The sequence below is a fragment of the Myodes glareolus genome, chromosome 16 (assembly GCF_982192425.1).
Source record: "Myodes glareolus chromosome 16, mMyoGla1.1, whole genome shotgun sequence".
Taxonomy (NCBI): domain Eukaryota; kingdom Metazoa; phylum Chordata; class Mammalia; order Rodentia; family Cricetidae; genus Myodes; species Myodes glareolus.
In genome coordinates this window covers 19,291,769-19,315,907 of record NC_142041.1, presented here as the reverse complement: position 1 = coordinate 19,315,907, position 24,139 = coordinate 19,291,769, and the positions used below count along the sequence as shown (strand labels likewise).

Below are 24,139 nucleotides of genomic sequence, written 5' to 3'. Positions count from 1 at the left end.
TCTGTACAAGATCTTCCAAAGCAAGGGAGAGTGGCGTGTTCAGCTCACAATCTCGCTGGTGAGTTTCCCTCTACCCTACTGTGTGAGAATAGATGTTCTTTCCATGAACTGGCCAAAATTAGCATATTCTAATAGACTAAATATAGAGCAAAGATGAAATCCAGACGTAAAATTGGTTTGTGCAAACTAAGAGGCCTTAAGTAACTCTCCTACAGACAGTTTTCTATAGAGATAAGTTCCCGATATTTTTTCATCTTGGACAATAGTATTGTGTATGTGTGCACATTTGTGTGTGGGACACGTGTGCTTATGTACGCATGAGAATGGAAGCCAGAGGCTAACATCAGGTGTCCTCCTTAATTACTCTCTACTTCCTAGTTTTGAGACAGGGTCTCTTACCGCACCTACAGTGCACTGACTCACACAGACTGGCTGTCCGGCACAGTCCCAGGATCTGCCTGCCCCGGCATCCCACTCCACCTCCACCCAGCACTGAGGTTAAAGTGTGCTTCCACCTCTGACGCTTATGTGGGTGTGGAGGATTTGAAGTCAGGTCCTCATGCTTGTACGGCAAACACCTTAACTAAGGCATTTCCTCAGACTCAAAAAATTGTATTTTTAACACACTAAAATATTCTTTGTGTTACAATGAAAAATTATTTAATAAATAAATATGCACTTTGAAGTCCAGTACTAAAACCTTTGAGAACCACTGGGCTAGTAAAAGCAGAGGGAAGGGGTTATCAAAACAGAATAGCTGGGCACCTATAGCTGCCTAAAATTTGAAGAACTTTGGAGTCTAAGGCAGGAGGTCTGCTTGAAGCCATGAGTTCAGGGACAGCATGGGGAACAAAGTAAGTCCCCATTACTTAATTAAGTAAATTATTAATCAAAACATAAAAACGAAAGATGTTAATTTTCCAGATTTCACTCCAGATTGTGAAGCACCTCAGGCGAGAGAAAAGGCAGCGTGTGAGCACAGGGAGGTGGCTGAGGGAGCTGTGAGAAACCCAAGACAAGTGTCAGAAAGACTGAGGGCTTGTAAGAAAGTCACATCGTTACCTTCATCTTCCATATTTGGAAGCCAAAAGATAATATCTAAAATGGCAAAACAAGAAAGAGCAACATAAACATCACTTTAGCAATCCAGAGAACACCAGAGAAGACTGCCCTGCAGCAGACAGCAGTCCCGAGTCCAGTGTGGAGACACAGGCAGCCCTGCTTTTAGCTACGTCACAGACTGCTTCGCTCAGCTTAAACTCCTTAAAACTTAGTGCTGTGGCCTCAACTCATTTTAATTTGATGAAAGTCACACATATATTCACAAGAAAAATCTTCTCTGTAAGTCACATGCCAAGATACCTGACAAAATCGGCTCTGGGAAAACAAGGGAGGTAATCAGCACTCAGCAATGATGCAAGGTGGATGGAGCATGGTGAGAGTTGGTGACCAACAGTCTAAGCCTTGACAGTCTGTGATGGTCTGAATAGGAATGACCCCCATCAACTCATGTATTTGAATGCTTGGCCCATAAGGAGCGGCATTATTAGGAGGTGTGGCTTTGTTGGAATAGGTGTGGCCTTGTTGGAAGAAGTGTGTCACTGTGGAAGTGGGCTTTGAGGTTTCATATGCTCAAGTGTGGCACACAGTGTTCATTCTGCTGCCTGTAAATCAAGATGTAGAACTCTCAACTCCTCCTCCAGCACCACGTCTGCCTACACACTGCCATGCTTCCTGTGATGACGATAATGGACTAAGTCTCTGAACTGTAAGTCACCCCAAGTAAATGTTTCCTTTATAGGAGTTGCTGTGCTTCACAGCAATAGAAACACTAAGACACAGTCAATCCCTCTAATGTAACTGGGTCCCTAGTTTTAGATGTCAAGGGCTTTACCAACCAGAAAAAAAAAAAAAAAACAGGTCTATCTCTAATGGTCCAGCTAAGAACATTCTGGTGACCCTGGGGACAAGGACACCCATCTAAGACCCCAAGTTCATGTGCTCCCCGATTCAGCATCTCTTTGCTATTTTCACCAGGCCTGGGGAGCCAGACTTGAGGACTGCAGCTCCTGGAAGCTTTCCAGTTTAAAGTTCTCAAAGCCTGTACATTTCACAGCATTCCAAACAGGGCAGCTGAGGAGACTGATATAAGAAGAGTCGGAATTACAGCTTTTCTTCCCAAGTTCAGTTCAACAATAACTACTATGTCTTACCGAAAGAAATGTTTCAATGTTCTCATGAACGAAGGAGGCAATGTCTTGCCAGTCCAGAATATCTCCCAGCCAGCTGTTCTGACGATTAACATGCATCTTGTGCCCTTTGTGCCTTCCAGAGTGCGTCACGTTCTGTGGAACAAAGCCGGTGACATGCCAAATCTTAATGCATCCGAGATTAATGTCTCTTTTGTTTGATACCTGCTTATACACACTTCAGCAAGTACTCACCTATGTAAGCTATTAAGTAGGGTTCACCTACAGACTGGGAGCGCAGAATTTCTGCATTCACACTCTAGGTACTGTGTCTAGCGTGATATACATGGATCCCTCCTGGTTTTGAACTCACAATACACCTCTGTGTGCACAGCACCCAAAGAGTTCACATAAATCTTCTTCGTTTCCTTCTGCACCTCCACCTTTTCTTAGTTTCCTACCTTCACCTTTTTCTCCTTTCTCAATCATCTACACAAGCTAAGAGCAGAGAGGGAAGAGACTATTTCAGAGACTCAAACATGGGGGGCGGGGTCATCAAATTTGTCTATCTCTCTGTCTGAAAGAAATTTACACAGGCAGGAAACACCAAATTTGAAAGGAAAATGAATAAACAAAACGAGGCTAAGAATAAGAAGCAAGCTCTCCACATTTCGTGTGCCCACCTTGAACGTGGCATGCTTCATCAGCATGCTGCACTCTGAGAGCAGGGAAGAGAGCCCGCCACTCTCCATGTCCAGATCTGTGCTCAAGAATCCAGCACTCCAGCAATGGGGCTCACACAGGGCGAGGGACAAGAAAAGCTAAATGCTAAGAAGCTCCAGAGTGAACACAGGAAACTAGTAAGATCTTCCTAATTGCTTAGCTCCTCCGATAGAATCAAAGAGAAAATACTCTATCTCGTACACCACTATTAGCTTTAACACTCAGTCTTCACTGCCAAGGCGATACTAGTCCCTCCTCTCCTCTCAGGGAAAGACTCACACTGTGAAACACATCACTAAGCAAGAAGCTGGAACCTAGCTACCTTCCTCTCACACGTTCTTCTTGGGAAAAACAGCACTTCTGCCCGACTATTCATAGAACATGGCCCTGAGCAGCCCACCAGACCTGGCATACACAGAACTGGCTCAGTAGACCACTGCTTCCCAAGTCATTGCTTATGTTTAGTGGCAGCTGTACTTGTTCTACCATAAACCTAAAGTAAGAGTACCTAAGTATAAATAGGCAACACACAAAGCTGGCTGGAAATGAACTGTAAGCTTTAGATCCATGTCTGTCTCCTCAAAGAAAAGGGCTTCCACTGTCTAGAATCCACCTGTCCCTAACAGGAGCCATTAGCCACATAAAGCTACCAACATGTGGCTCACACTAAATCTGAGCTGTGCTGCTGGTGTAAAGTGCACACTATAGAGTTCAAAGACTTAGTTGTTCTAGGCATACAAAATATCAAATTTGATTTTATTAGGTATATACTGAAATGGCAGTGGGAACACTGAATTAAATGAAATATATTATTAAAATTCTCATCTATTTTTAGTCATTTAATATTTTTGTCTGTGTTTAGTTATTTAATGCAGCTACTAGACAGATTAATGTCACACAGGTGGCTTGCAGAAGCTTGGGGCACAGCTCAGTGGCAGATCTTGTACTTATTAACACATGAGACCCTGGGTTCAATCCCCATCACCAGAAGTACATAAACAGATGTGGCTTGCATTACACCTGCCCTGTCCCGAGCTACTGCAGAGAAGGGGTTATGTTATGAACAAAGGATGGAAGGCTTTCCTTTAGGCCCCAGAGAGACTAATCACCAATGGAAGCTGACAAAGGCTTAAGTTCTCACTGCTGGAAAGTTAAAGTAAAGGAAACTCCAAATTTAATAAAATTCCTTATTCAATTAGTCTATAAAGCAAAACGGTGTTATTGGTTACTGTGGAAACGCTTAGCTGAAAGAACTTACCTTCACAAACCAAGAGTGATACAGTCTATCCCACAGCTCTAGGACCTGCTTCTCAATCACAGCTGTATTGTTCACCTTATCTCCTAGAATTTTGTGAAGCTAGGAAAAAAAATACAGGTACAATCTGATTAATATTTTAAGTAACAATTCAGTATGATTAATACATACATGTAACTCCCAAATAAATAATCAGAATACAATGCTATATTTTTAGCAAAATAACAACTTTATAGAAAGCTGCAAGCTCTTTGGAGGAATTTTTTCTCCTATGACAGTGCTAAGATCTGTATATACATGTTTATCCTTTGCTTGCTCATCAGGTTTTTTTCAATATTATCATGTGCTAACTGATCATACCATCTTAAACAAACATAACAGAACCAACTGACAAACTTTCTCTCAACTTTTAATGATTTCATCTTTTATTAGCAGATAGGAATGCATGTATATAGAGCATATTTTTCATAACTGGGATATATTATTTTGAATTTTATTAAGATTTATTTTTATTTTGAGTGTGTTGCCTACATGTATATATGTGCACCAAGTGTATGTCAGAAGGAAGTGCCAATTCTTCCAGAACTGGAGTTACAGAAGGTTGTAAGCCAGCATACAGGTCCTGGGAACCTAACCCAGGTCCTCTGCATGAGCAGCAAGTGCTCTGAACCACTTTCAAGCCATTTCTCCAATACTTTGTTTTTGCATTTTAAATAAAAAACTAATTACTCATGCAACCTAGGGGGCACAAATTCCAGTGCTCTCAATCTTGTCAATCCTTATATGATCCTAACTACCTTTGTATATTATGGCTAAAAATTAACTGTATTTTCTAGGCAATAACAGGAAAGGAGTGTAGCCCAAATTCATACTAAGAAAACTATTCCTTAAGTCCAAAAACTGCGCCTTTTCCTTTACCACCCTTCCCTTCACAGAGCTCTGTCCCCTCGTCAAGTCCATCTCGAGCACAAGCACACCAGTGCCTCTGTGTCTTCCCTCCACAAAGCTTTCATACACACACTCTTCCCTGACCTGCCACTCCTTCTGGGTTTATTTCAAGTGCCACCTAAAAGCACTTACTCTAATTCCGGCCACACAGAAAGAAACAAGGATTTAGAGTCAGTCACCAGTGTGGAGCGAATATCCCATGCGGCTGTCAGGATCTGCTGAGCCTGCCCAGCCTGTTTTCTCATCTGGAAGGCAGGTTAAACTAGTTCAAAGTACTATAGGAAGCTTAGAATGCTAAATAAACTAGAAACTGCCAAGCACAGTAAGCAGCAGATACAGGATTCAACATGTTTGCACCAATGCTTTTTCTTCCACAAAATCTTACTTAATCACTCGAGTTCTGTGATCATTCCATCCTAAAGCACAAATAAATCAGATCTATCTTGAAAGAAAGAAAGAAAGAAAGTAAACAGTCAACTTCTCAAGACTGCTTAGGCCATAAGCACTGTTCAGTGTGATATCCTAAGAGTTTGATTCTACTTTATGGTACTTGTCCACCTGTAGATGCAAATGCATTTCAAAAATGGAAATTGCTCCAAAGAGAATCTTTGCATATCCTCTATCAAAGGAAGAAGTTGCTCCTGTAGAAATCCTGCACACAGAAAGGAACGAGGAAGATTCACTCCTTACCTTGTGGGTTATCCATTCCCGTCCATACTGATATACATTGTTAGCTGCAGAATTAAGGGCTCTTTGGACCACCTGAGCTTCAGGAAGCCAACTGATAGAAAAGACAGAAAGAGAAAATGGAAAAAGCCTCTTTTTGGTATATTCTTCTAACAATGCTTTGAACTAAAGCTACCAATAACAAATTATTGATTAATCACTAACACAGAGAACATCTGATACCTAGGCCTGATGATCCTGATCCTAAGTCTCAGGATTCCTCTTCCATCCTTGTAGAAGATCTAGACCTACCTTCCCACAGGATCTAGACCTACCTTCCACCCCCTCCCCAGCTGATCCTAACCCTCAGGATCCCCTTCCATCTCTCCATAGGATCTAGACCTACCTTCCCACACCACCCACCCACCCCTAGTTTCCTTTTCATTCTGTTCTGCCTGAATTTTCCGCCTACACCTGTCCTAGATCACCTACTATGATGGTTTGAAAGAAAATGGCCAACAAAGGGAGTGGCACTATTAGGTTGTGTGGCCTTGTAAAAAAAAAGTATGTCACTGTGGGGGCAAGCTCTGAGGTCTCTTTTGCTCGAGCTTCCCTCAGTGTGACAGTCAATCAACTTCCTGTTGCCTACAAAAAAAGATGCAGCACTCTCAGCTCCAGTACCACATCTGCCTGCACACTGCCATGCCCCTTGTCATGAGGATAATGGGCCATGCTCCCTGTCATGAGGATACTGGACTGAACCTCTGAAACTGTAAGCAAGTACCCCAATTAAATGTTTTCTTTATAAGAGTTGCCATGGTCATGGTGTCTCTCAAGCAACAGAAAATTCAAACAAAGACAGAATTTGGTACTAGAGACTAGGGAACTGCTGTGATAGGCCTGACCTGTGTTTATTTGGAGGAATTTGGACTTTGGTACTTTGGGTTATGAAAGCAGTGGAATGCTTTAAGCACTACTTAATGGGTCATACTTGTGGAAGCCTGGAAGACAGAGGTGCTAAGTAAGAGTTGTTTGAACTGTCAGGGGCTCACTTAAGAGGTTTCAGAGAAGAATTTTTGTACATTTCCTAGAGATTGTTCTTGTGACACTGGTGAGGAAAGTGGCTGCCTTTTGCCGTCTGAAGAGTTGGCCTAAGGCTAAAGTGAAGAGTTTTAGATTAATTCCACTGGAAGAAGAACTCTCAAAACAGCCTAGTTGACACTGTCATGTGATATTAGTGGTAACTCTAATGAAGACTTGAAAAGAAACAAGCTGAGCAGGGTAAATTACAAAGTAAAAATTCTGAGGACAGAAAGAGCACCATGAAATAGAACTAAATGTTATGTGCAAGGAGATACACGGACTAAGAAGTAGAATAAAGGAGTGGAATAAGGAGTGGGGACTTCAGGCAAGACCCCACTCTAAGTTTTCAACTTGTGAAAAGGAACCAAAGGAAAGTTTAGAGCTGGGTATGGTGAGGCACACTTTTAATCCCAGCACTGGGAAGGTGGATCTCTGAGTTTGAGGCCTGCCTGGTCTACAGTGCAAGTTCAAGGACAGCCAAGCTTAGGGAGTGAAGGAAAATAGAAAGCTGGTGAAGATGTAATTAAACAAGGGGTGCACGTTCCAGCCCCAGCAAGCAGCAGAACTTGGTAGCTTTGGCTACATGGTTCTGGATTTAGAGTTAAGGATAAAAGAAAGGAGTTATGAAATGAAGCTGCTGAGGCCAGGCATGAATCAGGGTGTCCCTGAAGAGAGGCCTAGTGAAAGGCCATTAAGTGAAGCAGTGAAGTTGAAGCCTGAATTACCTTAGAGAACCCAAGATGTCAGAGATGCCAGAGTCATGAGATACAAGCTGAGGAGAGCTGCTGACAGGGAGTGGAACCAGGCCAAGAGAAAGAAGCTGTAGTCAACAGAGCTGAATGGAGTTGGAAATCTGAAGAGGATTTTGGCATCAAATGGAGTTGCAGCGTTTTGATTTTGCCCAGCTGGTTTTTGGTGTTGCTTTCGTCCAGTATTTTCTCACTTCCTTGCCTTGTCGAATGGTAATGTATATCCTGTGTCATTATATGCTGGGCACATATAATATGTTTCTGATTTTGATTTTTACAAGAGGATTACAGTTAAAGAGATTCCCATGTGTCTCAGAAGAGACTTTGGACTTTGAAACAAGTTTGAGACTGTTATATACTATAGGGACTTTTGAAATTGGACTGAATGTCTATTTTGCATTAGAATATGGCTATAAGCCTTTGGGGGCCAGGGGGTGGAATATGGTGGTTTGAAAGAAAAAGGGCAAAAAGGGGAGTGGCACTATTAGGAGATATGGCCTTGTTGGAGGAAGTGTGTCACTGTGGGGGTGGGCTTTGGGGGTCTCTTTTGCTCAAGTCGACTTCCTGTTGCTTCAGCACCACATCCGCCTGCATGCCACTATTCTCCCCATCGTGATGATAATGAACTGAACCTCTGAGGCTGTTAAGCAAGGTACCCCAATTAAACCTTTTCTTTGTAAGAGTTGCCATGGTCATGGTGTCTCTTCATAGCAATAGACACCTGCCTAGTCAGACAGAGGACATGAATCTAGAGCACTGAGATAGTCAACATCTGACAAGATTCTGAAAGTGTGGGTCATGGACAACTGGCACCCAACCTGTTTGAGAACTTGTTAGAGAGGAAAATGCTTGAGCCCAATCCCAGACCTACTGAAAGAAAAATGTGTGCCCTAAGAACTCCTGCAGGTGTCTGAGACCCACAGGTATAAGGAAGTGTAAAACTAAGGAAGAATTCAGAAATTAAGAGGCTAAACTAATTTTTTTTCCATCTTTTATCCACTGATCTTTTGATATGGAGTCTCCTCACAAAGCTCCAGCCACAGTAAGAACTGCAGTCTCCAGGTTTCTACACACTAGATACTGGTATCCACAAGTTTAATAGCTCTGGCTTCAATTAGCCATGATTCACACGGAAAGATCAAAGCAATAGTATCTATGTGCTCATTTTTCTAAGGCTCAAATATGATGCGTGCTACCAAGCTGGCACATGGAAAAGAATCAGCACACTATTACAGTCAACAGCCTCAATTCTTAGCAGCTTCATGGATGTGTATGTATAAGATGATCATACCGAGAAGCTGATTGCTGCCAATAGCCACAAAAGTCAAGATGCCTAGAAAACATTTTTTCATAAGGAAAAAAAAAATAAACAGAAAATGTCAGGCATGGGGATATGTGACTGCAATTTTGTTATTTGGGAGTTTGAGGAAAGAGTGTCTGAGTGTTAGGTCAGTTAGGTCAGTCTGACCTTCGGAGTAATAGGAGAAATTGTCCCTAATCTTAAGCCTACGTAAGCCTAATCTTAAAACCTACTCCTTACATTATTCTAGTTTATTAAAGCTTTGGCAAATCGTATCTCTTCTTTTCCAATGTAGCTACATCAATGAACACTGTTCTGTGCATACAGTTGCTGAAACTAGGTCACCCAAGGGTATCCTTTTTCAAAACAGTAGTCTTACTTTGCCCACTCTGGGTGATTTGCTAGAGTTTCATTAATCAGACTGCTTGTGACTTCAATCATATGTACACTTTCTTGATGTACCTGTAATATAAGTAAAAAGAGAAAAAAAATCAATGTAATAAACCTGATTTAAAATATTTTTTCCTACTCTGATAAGATGAAATAATTATATATCTTGGTTTTATGAATTTAGAAATGGCACTTATAAGTTGTCATACATAATGTCCTATGATATACACTGAAAGATATACATATATACCTTCCCTGTCTTCAAGAAGCTCAATAATCTGCCTTAAAAAAAAAAAGCAAACCTCAAATACTTAACTCATAGACATAATAGATATAGCAACTAGTTCACACGTGTATATATATCAATACAGATTGTGTGCATGCTTATGCGTCTTCATATGCAATACCAAAATTGTAAGCTAATACAGTAACTGTGCATGGCGAGATACACAAACAAAAAAAAAACACCGTATCTTCTGTGTAGTTCTGCATATAGAAAAGCCATTGGGAACAAAAACTGAACTTGCCTTGTTGTGATGGTTTGAATAACAATGGCCCCATAGGTTCATATGTTCAAACGCTCAGTCATCAGGGAGTAAAACTACTTGGAAGGATTTGGTGTGGCCTTGTTAGAAGTGTGTCACTGGGAGTGGGCTTTGGGGTTTTAAAAACCTACACCAGATTTAGGCTCTCTCCCTGCTACCTGTGGAACAGCATGTAGCTCTCAGCTATCCAGCACCATGTCTGCCTGCACGCTGCCATGCCCCCCACCATAATGAAAAAGAACTAATCCTCTGAAACTGTAATCAAGCCCCCAATTAAATGCTTTCCTTTGAAAGAGTTGCTTTAATCAGGCTCTATCTTCACTGCAATAGAACGATGACTAAGACACTTGCCCAGTAACTAACAAAATGAGGGAGATAAAGATGGAATAGACCAAGTTGAGGAAATGTTTTCTTTACCACTTTAGTTCACCTAAACTACAGACTTTTTAGGAGTTGTAGTTTCTGTTTAACATATCTAAAACCTAAATCTTTAATCAATATAACTTACTTCAAGCTAATACTGACTTACACCCACTTGAAGTAACTGCTCATCAATTCAGCTCCATTTCCCCAGCCCGTTCTTTGTTCTGTGGTATACCATGACACATAACATACATGAATAGCTCATCTTTACAGCAAAAGGTCTAGAACAATGTACCACAGGTTTTCTTTACATTGTGACAGTATTTAAACAAATTTAAAAAACACAGAGAAACAAGAGCAGACAGGAGCAGCACATAGGCTGAAAGAAATGGAAGAGCTAGCAGAGTGGGCTGTCAGGGGCAAAGTGAATAAACCACAATGGGCCTGACTGAAGAATAGAATTTCTGGGGGAAGACAGCCCACAGCAAGCACAATGGTACTTCAGCAAACTGTTACCATTGGATCATCTACTGGTGACAGTTATTAACGACTGTTTGTGGACTGTTAAAGATACCCATGATTTCAGGTACACTTCACAATTTTCTGAAAACAGAACACCAAAATCTGGAAGTGGAGTCAAGCAGATTCAGATAAGTAAAGATAAAAATTCACTTTTCAGTGAATGGGAGAAACTGCCCTCAGCACAGCACACCACTGTGAAGATAAAACGAGCTGTGCTCCTTTCTCCATGAGAAAGGAAACAATCGGAAGAATCTAAAAAGCGAAAAAAAAAAAAAAAGACCCTATGTGAGCTGCCATGTGTTCCTCCCCATGAGGGAAGTTAAATGGCCTCGGCCTTCTGAGGGTTTCCTATGGGTGTGACTTAAGGAGAACAATGGCCATGCCATGGCCAGATGATAGCATTTGAAAATAGACAACAAAAGTACAGGCAACAAGGACGAAAACAGGCATGTGGACCCGCAGCAGACTTAAGTGCTCCACAGGAAGACCAGCGGCAGGAGCTGGAGGAGGGTGTCTGCAGTGCAGGAGACAAGGGAGGAGGGAACACTGCACTAACTAGCTTAGGAGTCATGAGACTAGTTCAGAAACCAGCTGTTTTAGGCGGCCATGGGAGTGGGAAGGATTCTTTTCAGAATTCTTTTTTCTGAAGGTTTGATGACAAAATAAAATGTGTGCAAAAGAGCTTTAGAAGAAAATCATACTAGGCAGACCCACAGCAAAATTACTAATGAATAAAATGGAAATGCTTTAGTGTGTAGAGGTACTTCTGACAAGTCAAATAACATTTTCCATTCGCTTCTGCTAGCTTCTTCTGCATACGCAACTCTAGAAACAAAGCCTTTGTTATAACAAGGTAGCCAGGTTGTGTACTTTACCTTTGCAGTCAGGAGAAGGGCTAAAAGAAGGGTTCCTATTACTAGCAAGAATATGATGAAAATGCTAATAATTTTATCTAACATCTTCTCCAACCAGATGATCATCTGCATGGAAATGAAAAAGAAAAATTACTTATCTTCAGAGTATCACTTAATAAACACTTGTATGTACTCAAATATCACAAATACCAGATATTCAGCATTGCAAAGCAAACTAAAACATAATGATTAAAGCAGTAAAAGCAATAAGCAAATTAACTAATAGCATTAATTGCTGCTGTTATGTGGCAAGTTCACTGTCATAGCTTTGAGAAGGCAGTCAACCAGAACAATATCTACATGCACCCCTGAATTCTCACTATGCTACATCCACATTTCAATCTCTAATTCATGAGACTTGGTAAATACATTCCAAACCAAATGATGACATTCTTGTCTCATGAAGCTGTATTATCACTTAACCAACACAGATGGCTTTGGAGAAAGCATGTGCTCCTTGTGATGGTCATCTCTTAAAATAGGAGAAAAGACAGAGAGCAATTACTTCCAAATGCATTTTACTTTCATTGCATCAGAGTGATAAAGACAGTAATTGCTGATGCATGTAATGTTAAGGCAATAATACATAGCAAATTCAGAGTAATGGCTCCCAGGTACCAGGTTTTGGGATGCAGTTCTAATGAGATGGATAGGAGATGAATAGTTTTTTGGGGTTTTATTTGTTTTGTTTTTTAAATGAATGTGCTATGAAGGCTTTTAGATTTTAGAAAAAGTTAAATATATGTGTTTATTTACTGGGGGGGGATGCACACAGGTGTCAGGGAGTGAGTATGGAGATCAGAGGGCAATCTTTAACAATAGGTTCTCTGCTTACATCATGTGGCTCTCAAAGACTAAACTCGGGTCACTACACTCGGTGAAAGATGGCTTTAACTGCTAAACCATATTGCCAGCCCCAGGACTTTTAGACATTTCACAATAAAATGCTTTTTAAAGTCCTGCTATTCCACTAGAAGTTTCTACATATTGAAAACATAAGTTTTATGACACAATTCTAACTCAATGAAGTACATTAATTCAATATAGCAGCTGTTCTTTGACTAGTAATTAATATTATGTTCTTCTTAAAATGCTATTTAATATTCTATCTTTGCTAGACTTCTCTCACCTTTTACATCTTTAACACGTTTTGTGTACAGAATATGCAACAACAGACTTCTATACTTCCTACCATGCAAAGCCACCATTTAAAATTCAAAATTAGACTTGATAGACCAGTATTGCTAATGTGTCATACTGCAGCCTTCAACCAAGCATAAGATGTCATACTGTTAAGTTTTTCCTAATTTAAATTGAAACTATGCTCTCTACACAGTGAGCAACATTTTCTTTTTTAAAAAACCACCACAACTTTTACATTTATTTCTTCAAAAGTTGAACTCTTCATATGTCTTCCATGAAGAACAGCACCTTCATTTAGTGCCATAGTGAACTCAGACACAAAAAGTTAATCTATCATGTTGACACTCAGAGCTTCAAACACAAGTTAAGCTTCAATGCATGCTACCAAGGCATCAGAGACAATGTAGAAATTAAAACAAAGGACAAGTTTCTAAGGTATGGAAGGTCAGATGTCTTACTCTGAAGGTAAGCTCTAAAATCAATGAACTGAGACGTTTGCCATCAGGAAGCAGCTGGACTCTAGTTCCTGAGGCACCTCCCCAAGGAAAGGGCTGCCTCATTCCTTTCTACAGCCCCCAAACCCAGGAAATCAGGAGTATAGGTTGTATAAGAAACACAAAATAATTCAGAGTTACAACCAGATTTGTTTTCATGAATAAGTTTCTGAAAGTAATACAGGAAGCATCCTTAGAAGCATATTTTTAAATTAAAATAATCTACTGAGAAAGCATGGAGCCCTAACCTCCTATCAGGTATCAGTAGCATACAAACCACAGGATTCCACAAACACGCCCACCAGAATTACAAAAATCAGACTTCATAGTTTCAAGCTAGAGTAGATCTTCACACTCCAACTCTGTCAGAAATTAGTATAAAGTACTTGCTTAAGACTTTGGAAACTCTTGTTCTTTCCAACCTGCCACACAATGAAGGGTGCTTTGCAGAGGACCCTGTAAAGTTCCCAGTACCAACATGGCAGCTCAACTGTCTTTAACTCCACTTCCAGAGGATATGATGCTCTCTTCTGGCTCCCAGGCCACCAGGCATACATGTATACATACATGTACACAGTGCAATACACACATATTGTATTATATGTGTTATTACATACATATTACATTAATACATACATATACGTATGTACATATGTAATGGGTAAAACACTCATACACATTTCAAACAAGCAAGCAATGAGGACAGTAAATTCGGACAGAGGAAAAGAAGCAACTGCTGAGCACATGAGTGAACAAGAGCAAAGAGAAACAGACAAAGCAAGACAGGGTCTCTATAAGAATGCTAGGTGCTTTCTTTCCAAGGAGCTGATCTTCCCCACGCTCACAGAGACCAAAGCCAAATAAACTGTAACCATTACTGCTCGGCTGTGGAACACACATGGTCTCTATGAATTGTTCCAGTCTTTCTAGGCAATGACCAATTAGTAGCCTTTAAGGTTTTGTTTTTAAAAGAAGAGGAACCATTTCAATATGGTGTGCTAAATATTTCAAATATGAGAAGATGCATTTTAAAAACTTAATTACACTAGTCCTACTCTAAAACTTCTAACACAACTGGCTTTTCTTTACCAAGTTATTAAGAAATATCATAAGCATGGTAACACACACCTTTAATCCCAGCACTCAGGAGGCAGCGGAAGGTGGATCTCAGTAAGTTTGAGGCCAGCCTGGTCTATAGAGCAAGTTCCAGGACAGCCAAGACTGTTACACAGAGAAACCTTGTCTCGAAAAACCAAAGAAAAAAATAAAAACAAAAACAAATATCCTTGTGCATTTCTCTAGAACACACACAGACATGCAGACTGCATCCCAACTACACACCGATGCTCTGAACACACTACACAAAATGAAAGACAGCAGTTACTTGCTCCCTTAGGAATCTTAAAACTAACTCTGTTTTTCAGCTATATATTAGGTTTATAAATTGGGTTTCTAACTCATTTAGTCCATTGAGGGTCAATCAAATAAAGCAATGAATTTAATTCTTCTTTCTACCTTATCTTGAGGAAAATTCATTTCAATAGACACCAACTAGGGAAACAGACATAATCACTTTATTTTTAATTAAAGAAAACAAAATGTGTTATACTCTCTATATATATTCTAACCAGATATCTAGATAAATATAGATGATAGATAGACAGATAGGCAGACAGACATAGAATTATACTCACGTCCTGACACCAACTAGGCTTATAGGAAACAAGGGGAATATACAACCATGTAGATATAGAATGAAGTATATAATATATTTTACACATTGCTTACTTGCAATTCAGTTTTAAAAATTTAGGTATTGTCAAGTCTCCCCATTTCTTCATTTCAGTGGGGTTGGGGGAGCAAATTCTAATCTCCATATTTAAAAGTCCAGATATCTGGCTCTAGTAGTGTATGACAACTTGCCATGCTCAAGGTCTGAATTTGACCCACAGCACCACAAAAACAAATACTGAATAAATTAATAAATATGAGTAAGTAAACAAAAAACGAGAAGATGTGACTTTGGTATAATTCCCCATCTTTAAGGTCTGTCACAGTATTTTTACTGAACCTAACTAAGTCTTGTGTTTAAACAGAAAGCACATAAATGATGCCTTGCAAACTGGTCCTAAGGATTTGAAAGCCAGTCAAACACTGCTCTGTCATGACTAAAGGTCAGAGGCACAGCATTCCTCATGTAAGCAGCCCAGCATTAGGAATTTATATGAAATGTGCCTACCACAGTGCCATACCAAATCATGGAGAGCAGTTCCTACAGACAACTTCAGGACTAATGAAAAACAAAGTCAGAGTTAGAGGTCATGGCTACAGGATTCTTAAATAGAAAAAAAGGGGGGGAAAGAGGAAAGGAGGAAAGGAGGGAGGGAGGGAGGGAGGGAGGGAGGGAGGGAGGGAGGGAGGGAGGGAGGGAGGGAAAGAAGGAAGGAAGGAGGGAGGGAGGGAGGGAGGGAGGGAGGGAGGGAGGGAGGGAGGGAGGGAGGGAGGGAGGGAGGGAGGGAGGAAAATCTGTTTTGGGATACTGGATTCACAGTTAATTTTTGTCACCTTGACACAAGCTAGAGTCATTTGAGAAGAGGGAACCTCAATTAAGAAAATGTCCCACCCAGACTGGTTTATGGGGAAGCCTATGGAGCATTTTCTTGATTTATAATTGATGTAGGAGGGCCCAGCCCACTGTGGGCGGTGCCGCCCCTGGGCAGGAGGTCCTGAGTTGAATAAATAAGTAAGCTGAGCAAGCCAAGAGGAGCAAGCCAGGAAGCAGTACTTCTCCATGATGGACTATTATTGAGACATGCAAGCTGAAATAGATCCCTTGTTCCCCAAGCTGTGATTTATCACAATAAAAGCCCAAGCTCTGACAATTTCTGGTTTTTTTTAAAAAAGACAAATTCAACAAGTATTTTACAGATTTGTCAGTTTTTAAAAGTTCTGTGCCATTTATAGAAAAATATAGAGTTTTCTTCCTCTACCATAACCATAGCATAATGTGTTTCACAAACCAAAGGAACCTACAGCTGGGTTTGGTGGGAGATGCCTGCAATACTAGCACCCAGGAGACTGAGGCAGGAGGATAGAAGCCAGGCTAGACTACAGAGCAAGACTCGAAGGAAAAAAGAGAAAGAGACCAGAGTCACCCCATTAATGAGGAAAGGCAAAGAAATCAATTCTATGGACAGAAGTGCTATGAGACATAACTTCTTAAATACTTGAACAAAGTGGCCCATTCATATCTAAGAGTTTGTGGAAGTTTCAGAAAATGACTCTATGGCAGAATTCATATTTCACGACCTTCCATAGCTTATAGTTAGAATTTTAAAAACAAATCTTAGTTTGACATGTGGACAGAAACACAGAATGAGAAAGGAGATGCTGAGGGGTGGGGCAGGGTATAAAATCCAGTAGTGAAAACCACACCGTGTTTATTACCTTCTTATTTAGCCAGTGCCAGAGCTGGAGGACAGGGGAGGTGAGAGAAGATAAGAACAGTGGGATATCATTAGAGAACGCAACAACAGCAGGAGAGAAAGTCTCTAAGAGCAGGGAGGAGGCTGTCGGGAAAGGAGAGGAAGGAACAGTGGTCACAGGGCTTAACACAATGCTGCTTTCCAGTCAGGATGGTGGAATGACAACCTCAAGCGTTCCTGTAACTCTTGTGCAGCCACAGCCTCTCCTGTGCAGCCTCTGCACAGCCAGTCCCTCTACCTATAATGCCTGCCTGTGCTCAGTCTGCTCTGCTGACTCTCCCCAAAGCTCCCCTTTCCTACCCCTGGGCAACCAAGGGCATCCTCACTCCGTGCTCCCACTGTGTCACATGGATGCTTCTCTATACAAACTGTGGTCATAGCTGAATACATCAGACACATAAGATCTTGCTTATATTAACTCAGCAAACACAGCCACATTATGAGGTTTAAGTGTTATCCTACCTACTACATTAACAATGAAACCAAGGCACAGAGAAGTTAAGCCATCTGTCCAAGGCCACAGTGCTGGTAAATAACCAAAATGGGAGCCAAAGGTGGAGTGTGGACTTAGATTTCCTGTCCTTTAACCAGTTTAACTACGAAGTTCTAGGAAATTACCAATCTGGGCAGTAAGTCGAGCTTCTGTTTCTGGGTGTCCAGGACTGGTTACGCTGTCCTGTAACTCAACACAGTATCTGACACACAAGAATCACTCCAAAATATCCCCGCTCTGAGTCAGCATCTCATTACCTAGACTTAAACAAGTCACTTCTCTCTGGGTTTCACTCTGGTCCTTAGCAAAAGAAGTCAATCTAGATGCTCTCTCCTTTAACAAGAAAAATAACTACAATTGCATTTCATTTAAGTGCACCCTATCTCATATGAACCCTAATTCTAAGCTTTAAAGTTTCATGGAGAATTAGATACGAAGTACATTATCAACTAACATGCTATGAAATGGATCATTTCAAGCCAAGGAACACATAAAATCCACTGAAGCAGCCAATTATACAATACCTTGCTATCAACTTTTAGTAAGAACTTTCCAAGCCCGATAATTGGCCATGGTGCTAACGCCTGCTGCCGTTCCTTCAGGAAGCACTCGACAACCTGCCACCACACGCGGCAGCGTTTCTCCAGGAAGCCCACCACTCCGAAGTGAATCACCAACTTTTTAATTATCCAGACTACAGAGAAAATACAAACATAAAGGACACAGATTTCAAAGCAGAACATGAAAAAGTTCCTTAGTTTCCATTCTAAACAGCAAAAGCAGTACTAAAACAAGGCCATGCAGGAGAGGAGAGAGGAGAGTCACAGGTATTGTAAACAGAAGGAACTAGCCAAGTGTCTTAGTTGGGGTTTCTACTGCTGTGCAAAGACACCATGACCATGGCAAATCTTATAAAGGAAACCATTTTACTAGGGGTGGCTTACAGTTTCAGAGGTTCATTACCATCATGGTGGGAAGCACGGTGGCGTGTAGGCATGGTGCTAGAGGAGCTGAGAGTTCTTCAACTCAATCCACATGCCGCAGGAAGAGGTTGAGACTCACAAGATGTGGCATGAGCTTCTGAGACCTCAAAGCCTGCCCCCACTGACACACTTCCTCCAACAATGCCACACCCATTTCCACAAGGCCACCTCCTTATAGTGCCACTTCCTTTGAGTCAAGCATTCAAACACACGACTCTATGGGGGCCATTCCTATTCAAACCACCACACCAGGTACACTTTCAGGTAAGCCCCACTAGCTAAACATCAGCTTCTTTTTGGAGCTGAATCCCAGGGTCAGTCAGGGTCCACTGTCTAGCCTACAAACATCATGAACCACAATGGTCTTCAAAACTTCCCTCTTCCTAAGGACACTGGGTCCCGACATTGACTGACTTGGCTACTGCAGCTGCTCTTCCCGAGGGGCTTCGTACCGCTGCTTTTCCAACTGCGCTCCTGTTTCCTCACATGCTGCTGCTCTGTGCAAGCTCTCTATTCAGCAGAGAAACAAACTGTTAAAGCCAACTAGGAAGAGGTCAGAAGGGCTGCTCATTAATGAGGGTGGACCTATGCAATTGTTTCTTTCCACTATAATGTCTCTAAGTCATGGAACCAATACTCTTATGCCCAACCTTGTAATTTGCAGGGTCAGTGTGGTGGTTTGAATGAGAATGGATCCCTAGGCTTATAGATTTGAATGTTTGATCCCCAATTAGTAGGACTGTTTGGGAAGAATTAAGAGGTGTGACCTCATGGGAGGATGTAGACACTAATAGTACGCTTGAACACTTCAAAAGTCCATGCCATTCCCAGACTGTACACTGTATGTTGTGTGTGCCTGCCTGTCTCTCTCTGCCTCACAGCTGTTCTCTCAGCACACAAGCTCTCAGCCACTACTCCAGCTCCATGTCTCCTACCTGCTGCCACGTTCCTCACCTTGCAGGACATGGGCTCATCCTCAGGAACAATGATGAGCCTCTAACTAATGTTCTCTTTTATAAGGTGCCTTGGTCCTGGTGTTGTGTGGCAGCAACAGAAAAGTCAGAGACTCAGAATGACATAACAGTTCAAAAATTCTTTAGTTAGGTTTTTGGGTTTTTTGCTTTGTTTTCATAGGTTTTAAAACAGGGTCTCTCTATGTATCCCTGGCTGTCCTGAAATTCTCTAGGGCTCTTGCAGAGGACACGGGCACATGTGGCTTTCAAATGTCTGACCTTAAGTTCCAGAGGATCTAATACCCTTTCTGGGCCTCTACAGGCACACATAGGCAAGCAAACACTAATACACATGAAATAAAAATAAATATTTTTCTCATGACCTAAGTACAAACATACAACTATTTTAAGATGGCTATAAAATTATGTCAAATATTAAAATCCCATGGCAAGAAAAGGAGAAAAAAAAGCCTGTGGCAACAAGATAAAACATACTTAACCAAATAACAACCTGCAATAGGTACCGGCAGCAGCTGCACGATCCACAGATTCAGCCAGAGCTGGACAGCAATGATGGCCCACACAAGAGACACAAAGTAAATGTCACTCGTTTTCTTCTTCCTGAGAAATGTCCCCATCTCAGGTCTCTGTCTGCCCAAAGTAGGTGAAGGAGAAGAGGGTGAGGAACGGGAGGAGGAGGATGAAGAAGCAGACAATGCTGGGGGAGGCTCTCCCCTGTCCGTGGGTTCTAAAAAACACAAAAACACAAAGTCACACACTGTCTTAGTCTACATGAGACAAGAACAATATAAAATATACTGCACTGGCATCTGTAGCAGGATTGCATTGGGTTCAAGAGACAGAAGATTTGGACTGAAACTAATCTGTGGAAACTGTCCCATCAGCAGGGTTTTGATCTAGGGAAATCAGATTTTCTGGGAGATAGCAAATGTTCTAACTTTTACTCTATAGGAATTAAATATTTTTGAGATTCATTTTTATTGTATTTGTATGGATGTTTTGCCTGCATGTATCTGTGCTCACTGGTCAAGGCTAAAAGTGAAGAACAGTTACCTAAGTATCATCCTTCTCTGATTTGGAAACACGGTTTCACAGGCATAGGAACAATATGTGCTTCTACTACTCTGATTGGCTTTTTCCTAAATCCTACCTTCCTTAACACATGTACTTAGTCAGTTCTTCAAAAATACCTTGCTATATTGGGGGAGCTGAAGGATTGTTCAGCTGGTAAAATGTTTGGCACATAAGCATAAGTACTTGCGTTTGAATCCCCAACACCCACGAAAAAGGGCTACAATGTGTGTCTGCAATCCCAGCACTGGAAAAGTAGGAACAGGGAAACCTCTGGAGTTTGCTGGCAAGCAAACCAAGTCAAATTGGTAAGCTCCAGGTACCATGAAAGACCTCACCTCAGAAATTAAAGACAGTGACTGAGGAAAATACTGACCTCAAATTCTGGCCTCTACACACACATGCATTCACTACATGCACATATACTAACCATATGCACTAAAAAACAAAAAACAAAAAACAAAAAAAGAGTTTGCTGTATTAGTCTCTACCTCTAACTACCCTGGCACTAACAGGCGTCTCAGCACAAACTGGGACAGACTTACACACTTCTGAACTCCGTCAAAGTATGGAATGATACAGCCCTAAACCTGGTATGAATCTACCAGCTGGATCTACCAGAAGCCAGGCCCTACAGAGCAACGAGAGGGTCTGCTCTGGGAAGCGGGTAAATAGATACCGCATAAGGCATTCAAATTGTACTCTCACTTTGAGACAAGAGAAAGAATACCAGGGAAGTAAAAAAGAAAAAAATGAATGCATAAAATGTGCAAAGGAAAAACACCCCACTGTAGACAGGGAGTTGGGAAGTGAAGGAAACGCATAAAAAACAGTACAAAACTAAACAAGGTAGAACTGACCGCTGGAAAAGGAGTACAAAACAAAAAACAAGATAAGGAGAGCACAGGGTTGGGGTGGAACGATGGGCGGTAAACGGGACACTGAGAGAAAAGCAGTGTAAGTGCGAGACTAAGAATGTTTTCAAGAGGCAAGGGAAAGAACCAGGATAGGAAGCCCAAAAAGCAAACAATCAGAAGCATGAGAACACAAACAAACAAACACACAAGGGGGGATTACACTGTAAAACAGGAATGAGAGCCAGCTGGGGAGCACCAGCAAGCCTGAGGACCATGCTGCTGCCAGGCTGCTCTTCACTCTACTGCCTCCTTCTATCCATTTCTAGAATGAGTCTGAGCACTTCATGGTGTCAGTCACCTGCGGGCTGAGTGGAGGGCTGGTCTTCACCGCCTGACTCGTACCCTGTGATGGAGATGGCCAAGTTTGCAAGGGTAGACGCTGCCATGGAGATCACCTGTCCTGGTAATTCTGCCCCTGTAAAGGGTGAGGGTGGGGAGGAAGAAACACATATTTTTTTAAAAAAAAAAAATCCTTAAAACAAATGAAAACAAGTAGGAACTAACCCCTGCCAATTTAAACCAACACTATTTTCAATAGCAACAAACTAAAACAGTGATTTCTTAGCCACTGTGGGTCTTTACCAAGAAAGAATACTTCAAAACTGTCACCTGCAAGTCCCCGAACATTCTGTCTTCTTCATTTGAGAGCCCAATGATGGTAAGTATGCCAGATATTTCACCTCAACAATTAAATTCAAAATGCTAGGCTTTTATAACTTTACAAGATGATATCAATGCACATTTCTGCTGGAAAGCATTGCACACCAAGTCTGAGAGCTTCCGAGTTAAACTAACTTATACTATTTTGTATTATTAGGTGCTAATACAGCATGTGACAGACCGCATTTCCTGTTCACAGTAAGGACATAACATAAATGAGTATGTAAATATATGAATGGATATTGTGCAAAAACAGCCTACAAAGTACAAACTTCAACAAAGGAGGCAAAACCCACCATTGGGAAATCTAAACATTACTTGGTCCCCTGGTGTAGCACAAATTCTAATTGGTTTTAATAAGAAAACCCCACATCAGATATAGGGGTAAATACTAAAAGATCAGAGAAGCAGAGCAGCCAGTCACTAGTTCTGAACTCTACCAAATCCTCAGACCAAATTGACTGAATCTACTTTTAAACCTATTATATCCACCTATAAAATTCCTGCTGGACAATCCCAAAGTGTATCATTTGTACTGGATTCAAATCAAGCACCTACAGGCAAATGAGGCAAATCTTCAATGGTCAGTCACTTGATAGGTTATGCAGACAGGGTAGATTAGCGCATACAGCACCAGGTTCTAGTATATTTTCTTACACGCTAGAAGCTATTTATTTCTTAAGGCTCCCACTGTAGCCAAAGTGTCATATGCAAAGCTGTTTCCATCAAGCAAGTACACCTGTGCACTATGGGTAACAGAATGATACACTATCATCTGAAAGCCACACAGCTCCCACAACAAACACTCTGTAGGCCTGTGACTTTTCTGCAGTAACTCAGTGAAGGTTCCCAAGTTCCTGAAGTCTGGTTTCTAAGTTAATGGCAAGCAGCAGCCGTGGCCTTCTGTACAGAACACTGCTGTATTTGTTGAGCACCTCCCCGACCGCACTGCTTCCATCTATGTCAAAGCCATGAATAGGTGTTTGGCTTTGCCCCCTCCCCCCAAAAAAGTATAATTTCCAGATGCTAATGAGTACCCTCCCTACTCATACTAGCTGCAGTGGATTCTACGACTTAAGGATACTGGCCATTCTAACCAAACCATGGCCACTCACACAGATAGGACCTTACTTTTAGAAAGCATGACCACAGAGAAGTCTGCCAATCACGAAAAATAAAACAACTCTTCAATAAGTCAAAGAATTATTAGCTCCAATTAACCCCATACACCCACAAATTAAAGACTGCCATCTGCCTAAGAAGCCAGAGTCTCAAGTGGTCACTGAAACACAAAGCCACCCAGCTCAATCATTGTCCTATCACATCCTCCAATAAATGCCCCTGCAGCCTGAAAGAGTTTATTTTAAGGCACTCAGAGAGAATTCTCACTCACAGTCTAGGAAGAAGACACTGTGTCTGTAAGGGGACTTTAGTCCTTCAGCAGTCGCCTATGGATCACATGAGTCTATACAAAGGCAAACATCAACTGCGGGAGGAAGGAGGTCCCTTTACGTCTGATGTTACTCATTGTCTACTAGTACCATGTGTTGGGGATAAAGACAAACAGCCAATTCCCAAGTCTAGTGAAGAGACACACCTGCATTAAAGAGCCACATAAAAACAAGTGACAAATGAAGACCGCTATGCAGATGTTTCATTAACTCTTAAAAGAACCTGATATACTCTGGAAGACCAGGGAAGGGTTTGCTCTTTACATTTTTATTTATTTTTTAGTGTGTATGGGTGCTTCCCCTACAATGTATGTCTATACACCGCATGTGCGCAATGCCCACAAAGGCCAAGAAAGGGTGTCAGATTTCCTGGAACTGGAGTGGCAGATGTTTCTGAGCCACCATGTGGGTGCTGGGAATTGAACTTAGGTCCTCTGTAAGAGCAGGCAGTGCTCTTAGCCTCTAAGCCATCTCTCCAACCCCAAGGGAAGGATTCTCTTTAAAAATAAAAATATAGGGCTGGAGAGATGGCTCAGAGGTTAAGAGCACTGGCTGTTCTTCCAGAGGTACTGAGTTCAATTCCCAGCAACCACATGGTGGCTCACAACCATCTGTAATGAGATCTGGTGCCCTCTTCTGGCGTGCGGGCATACATGGAGGCAGAATGTTGTATACATAATAAATAAATAAATCTTTAAAGAAAATGAAAATATAATTGATATTGTAAGCAAGGAAAGGGAATTAACCAAACAAACACCAAGAATAGCCTCAGGCTAGAAGCCACCTATCAGGACGGCTATGCAAAGAGGCAGACATGAGAA

At 41.4% G+C, this 24,139-nt stretch overlaps 1 protein-coding gene across 5 annotated transcripts in view; it reads right to left on the bottom strand.

Annotated features, from left to right (window-relative positions):
* The window catches only part of Tmem245 (transmembrane protein 245), a 76,018-nt gene that overhangs the window by 31,389 nt on the left and 20,490 nt on the right, over positions 1-24,139 (bottom strand). For 2 of the 5 annotated variants that reach the window (XM_085677131.2, XM_048420744.3), the window contains exons 4-13: positions 21,506-21,622; positions 19,710-19,946; positions 17,787-17,956; positions 16,732-16,755; positions 11,609-11,713; positions 9,293-9,375; positions 5,806-5,896; positions 4,171-4,269; positions 2,214-2,345; positions 1,063-1,098 (exon numbers count right to left, since the gene is read on the bottom strand). In XM_085677131.2, coding sequence (XP_085533257.1) covers positions 1,063-1,098; positions 2,214-2,345; positions 4,171-4,269; positions 5,806-5,896; positions 9,293-9,375; positions 11,609-11,713; positions 16,732-16,755; positions 17,787-17,956; positions 19,710-19,946; positions 21,506-21,622 — 1,094 coding nt within the window. The remainder of the gene's footprint in view (positions 1-1,062; positions 1,099-2,213; positions 2,346-4,170; positions 4,270-5,805; positions 5,897-9,292; positions 9,376-11,608; positions 11,714-16,731; positions 16,756-17,786; positions 17,957-19,709; positions 19,947-21,505; positions 21,623-24,139) is intronic. The other 3 variants (XM_087897116.1, XM_085677129.2, XM_085677130.2) reach the window with 2 other exon arrangements.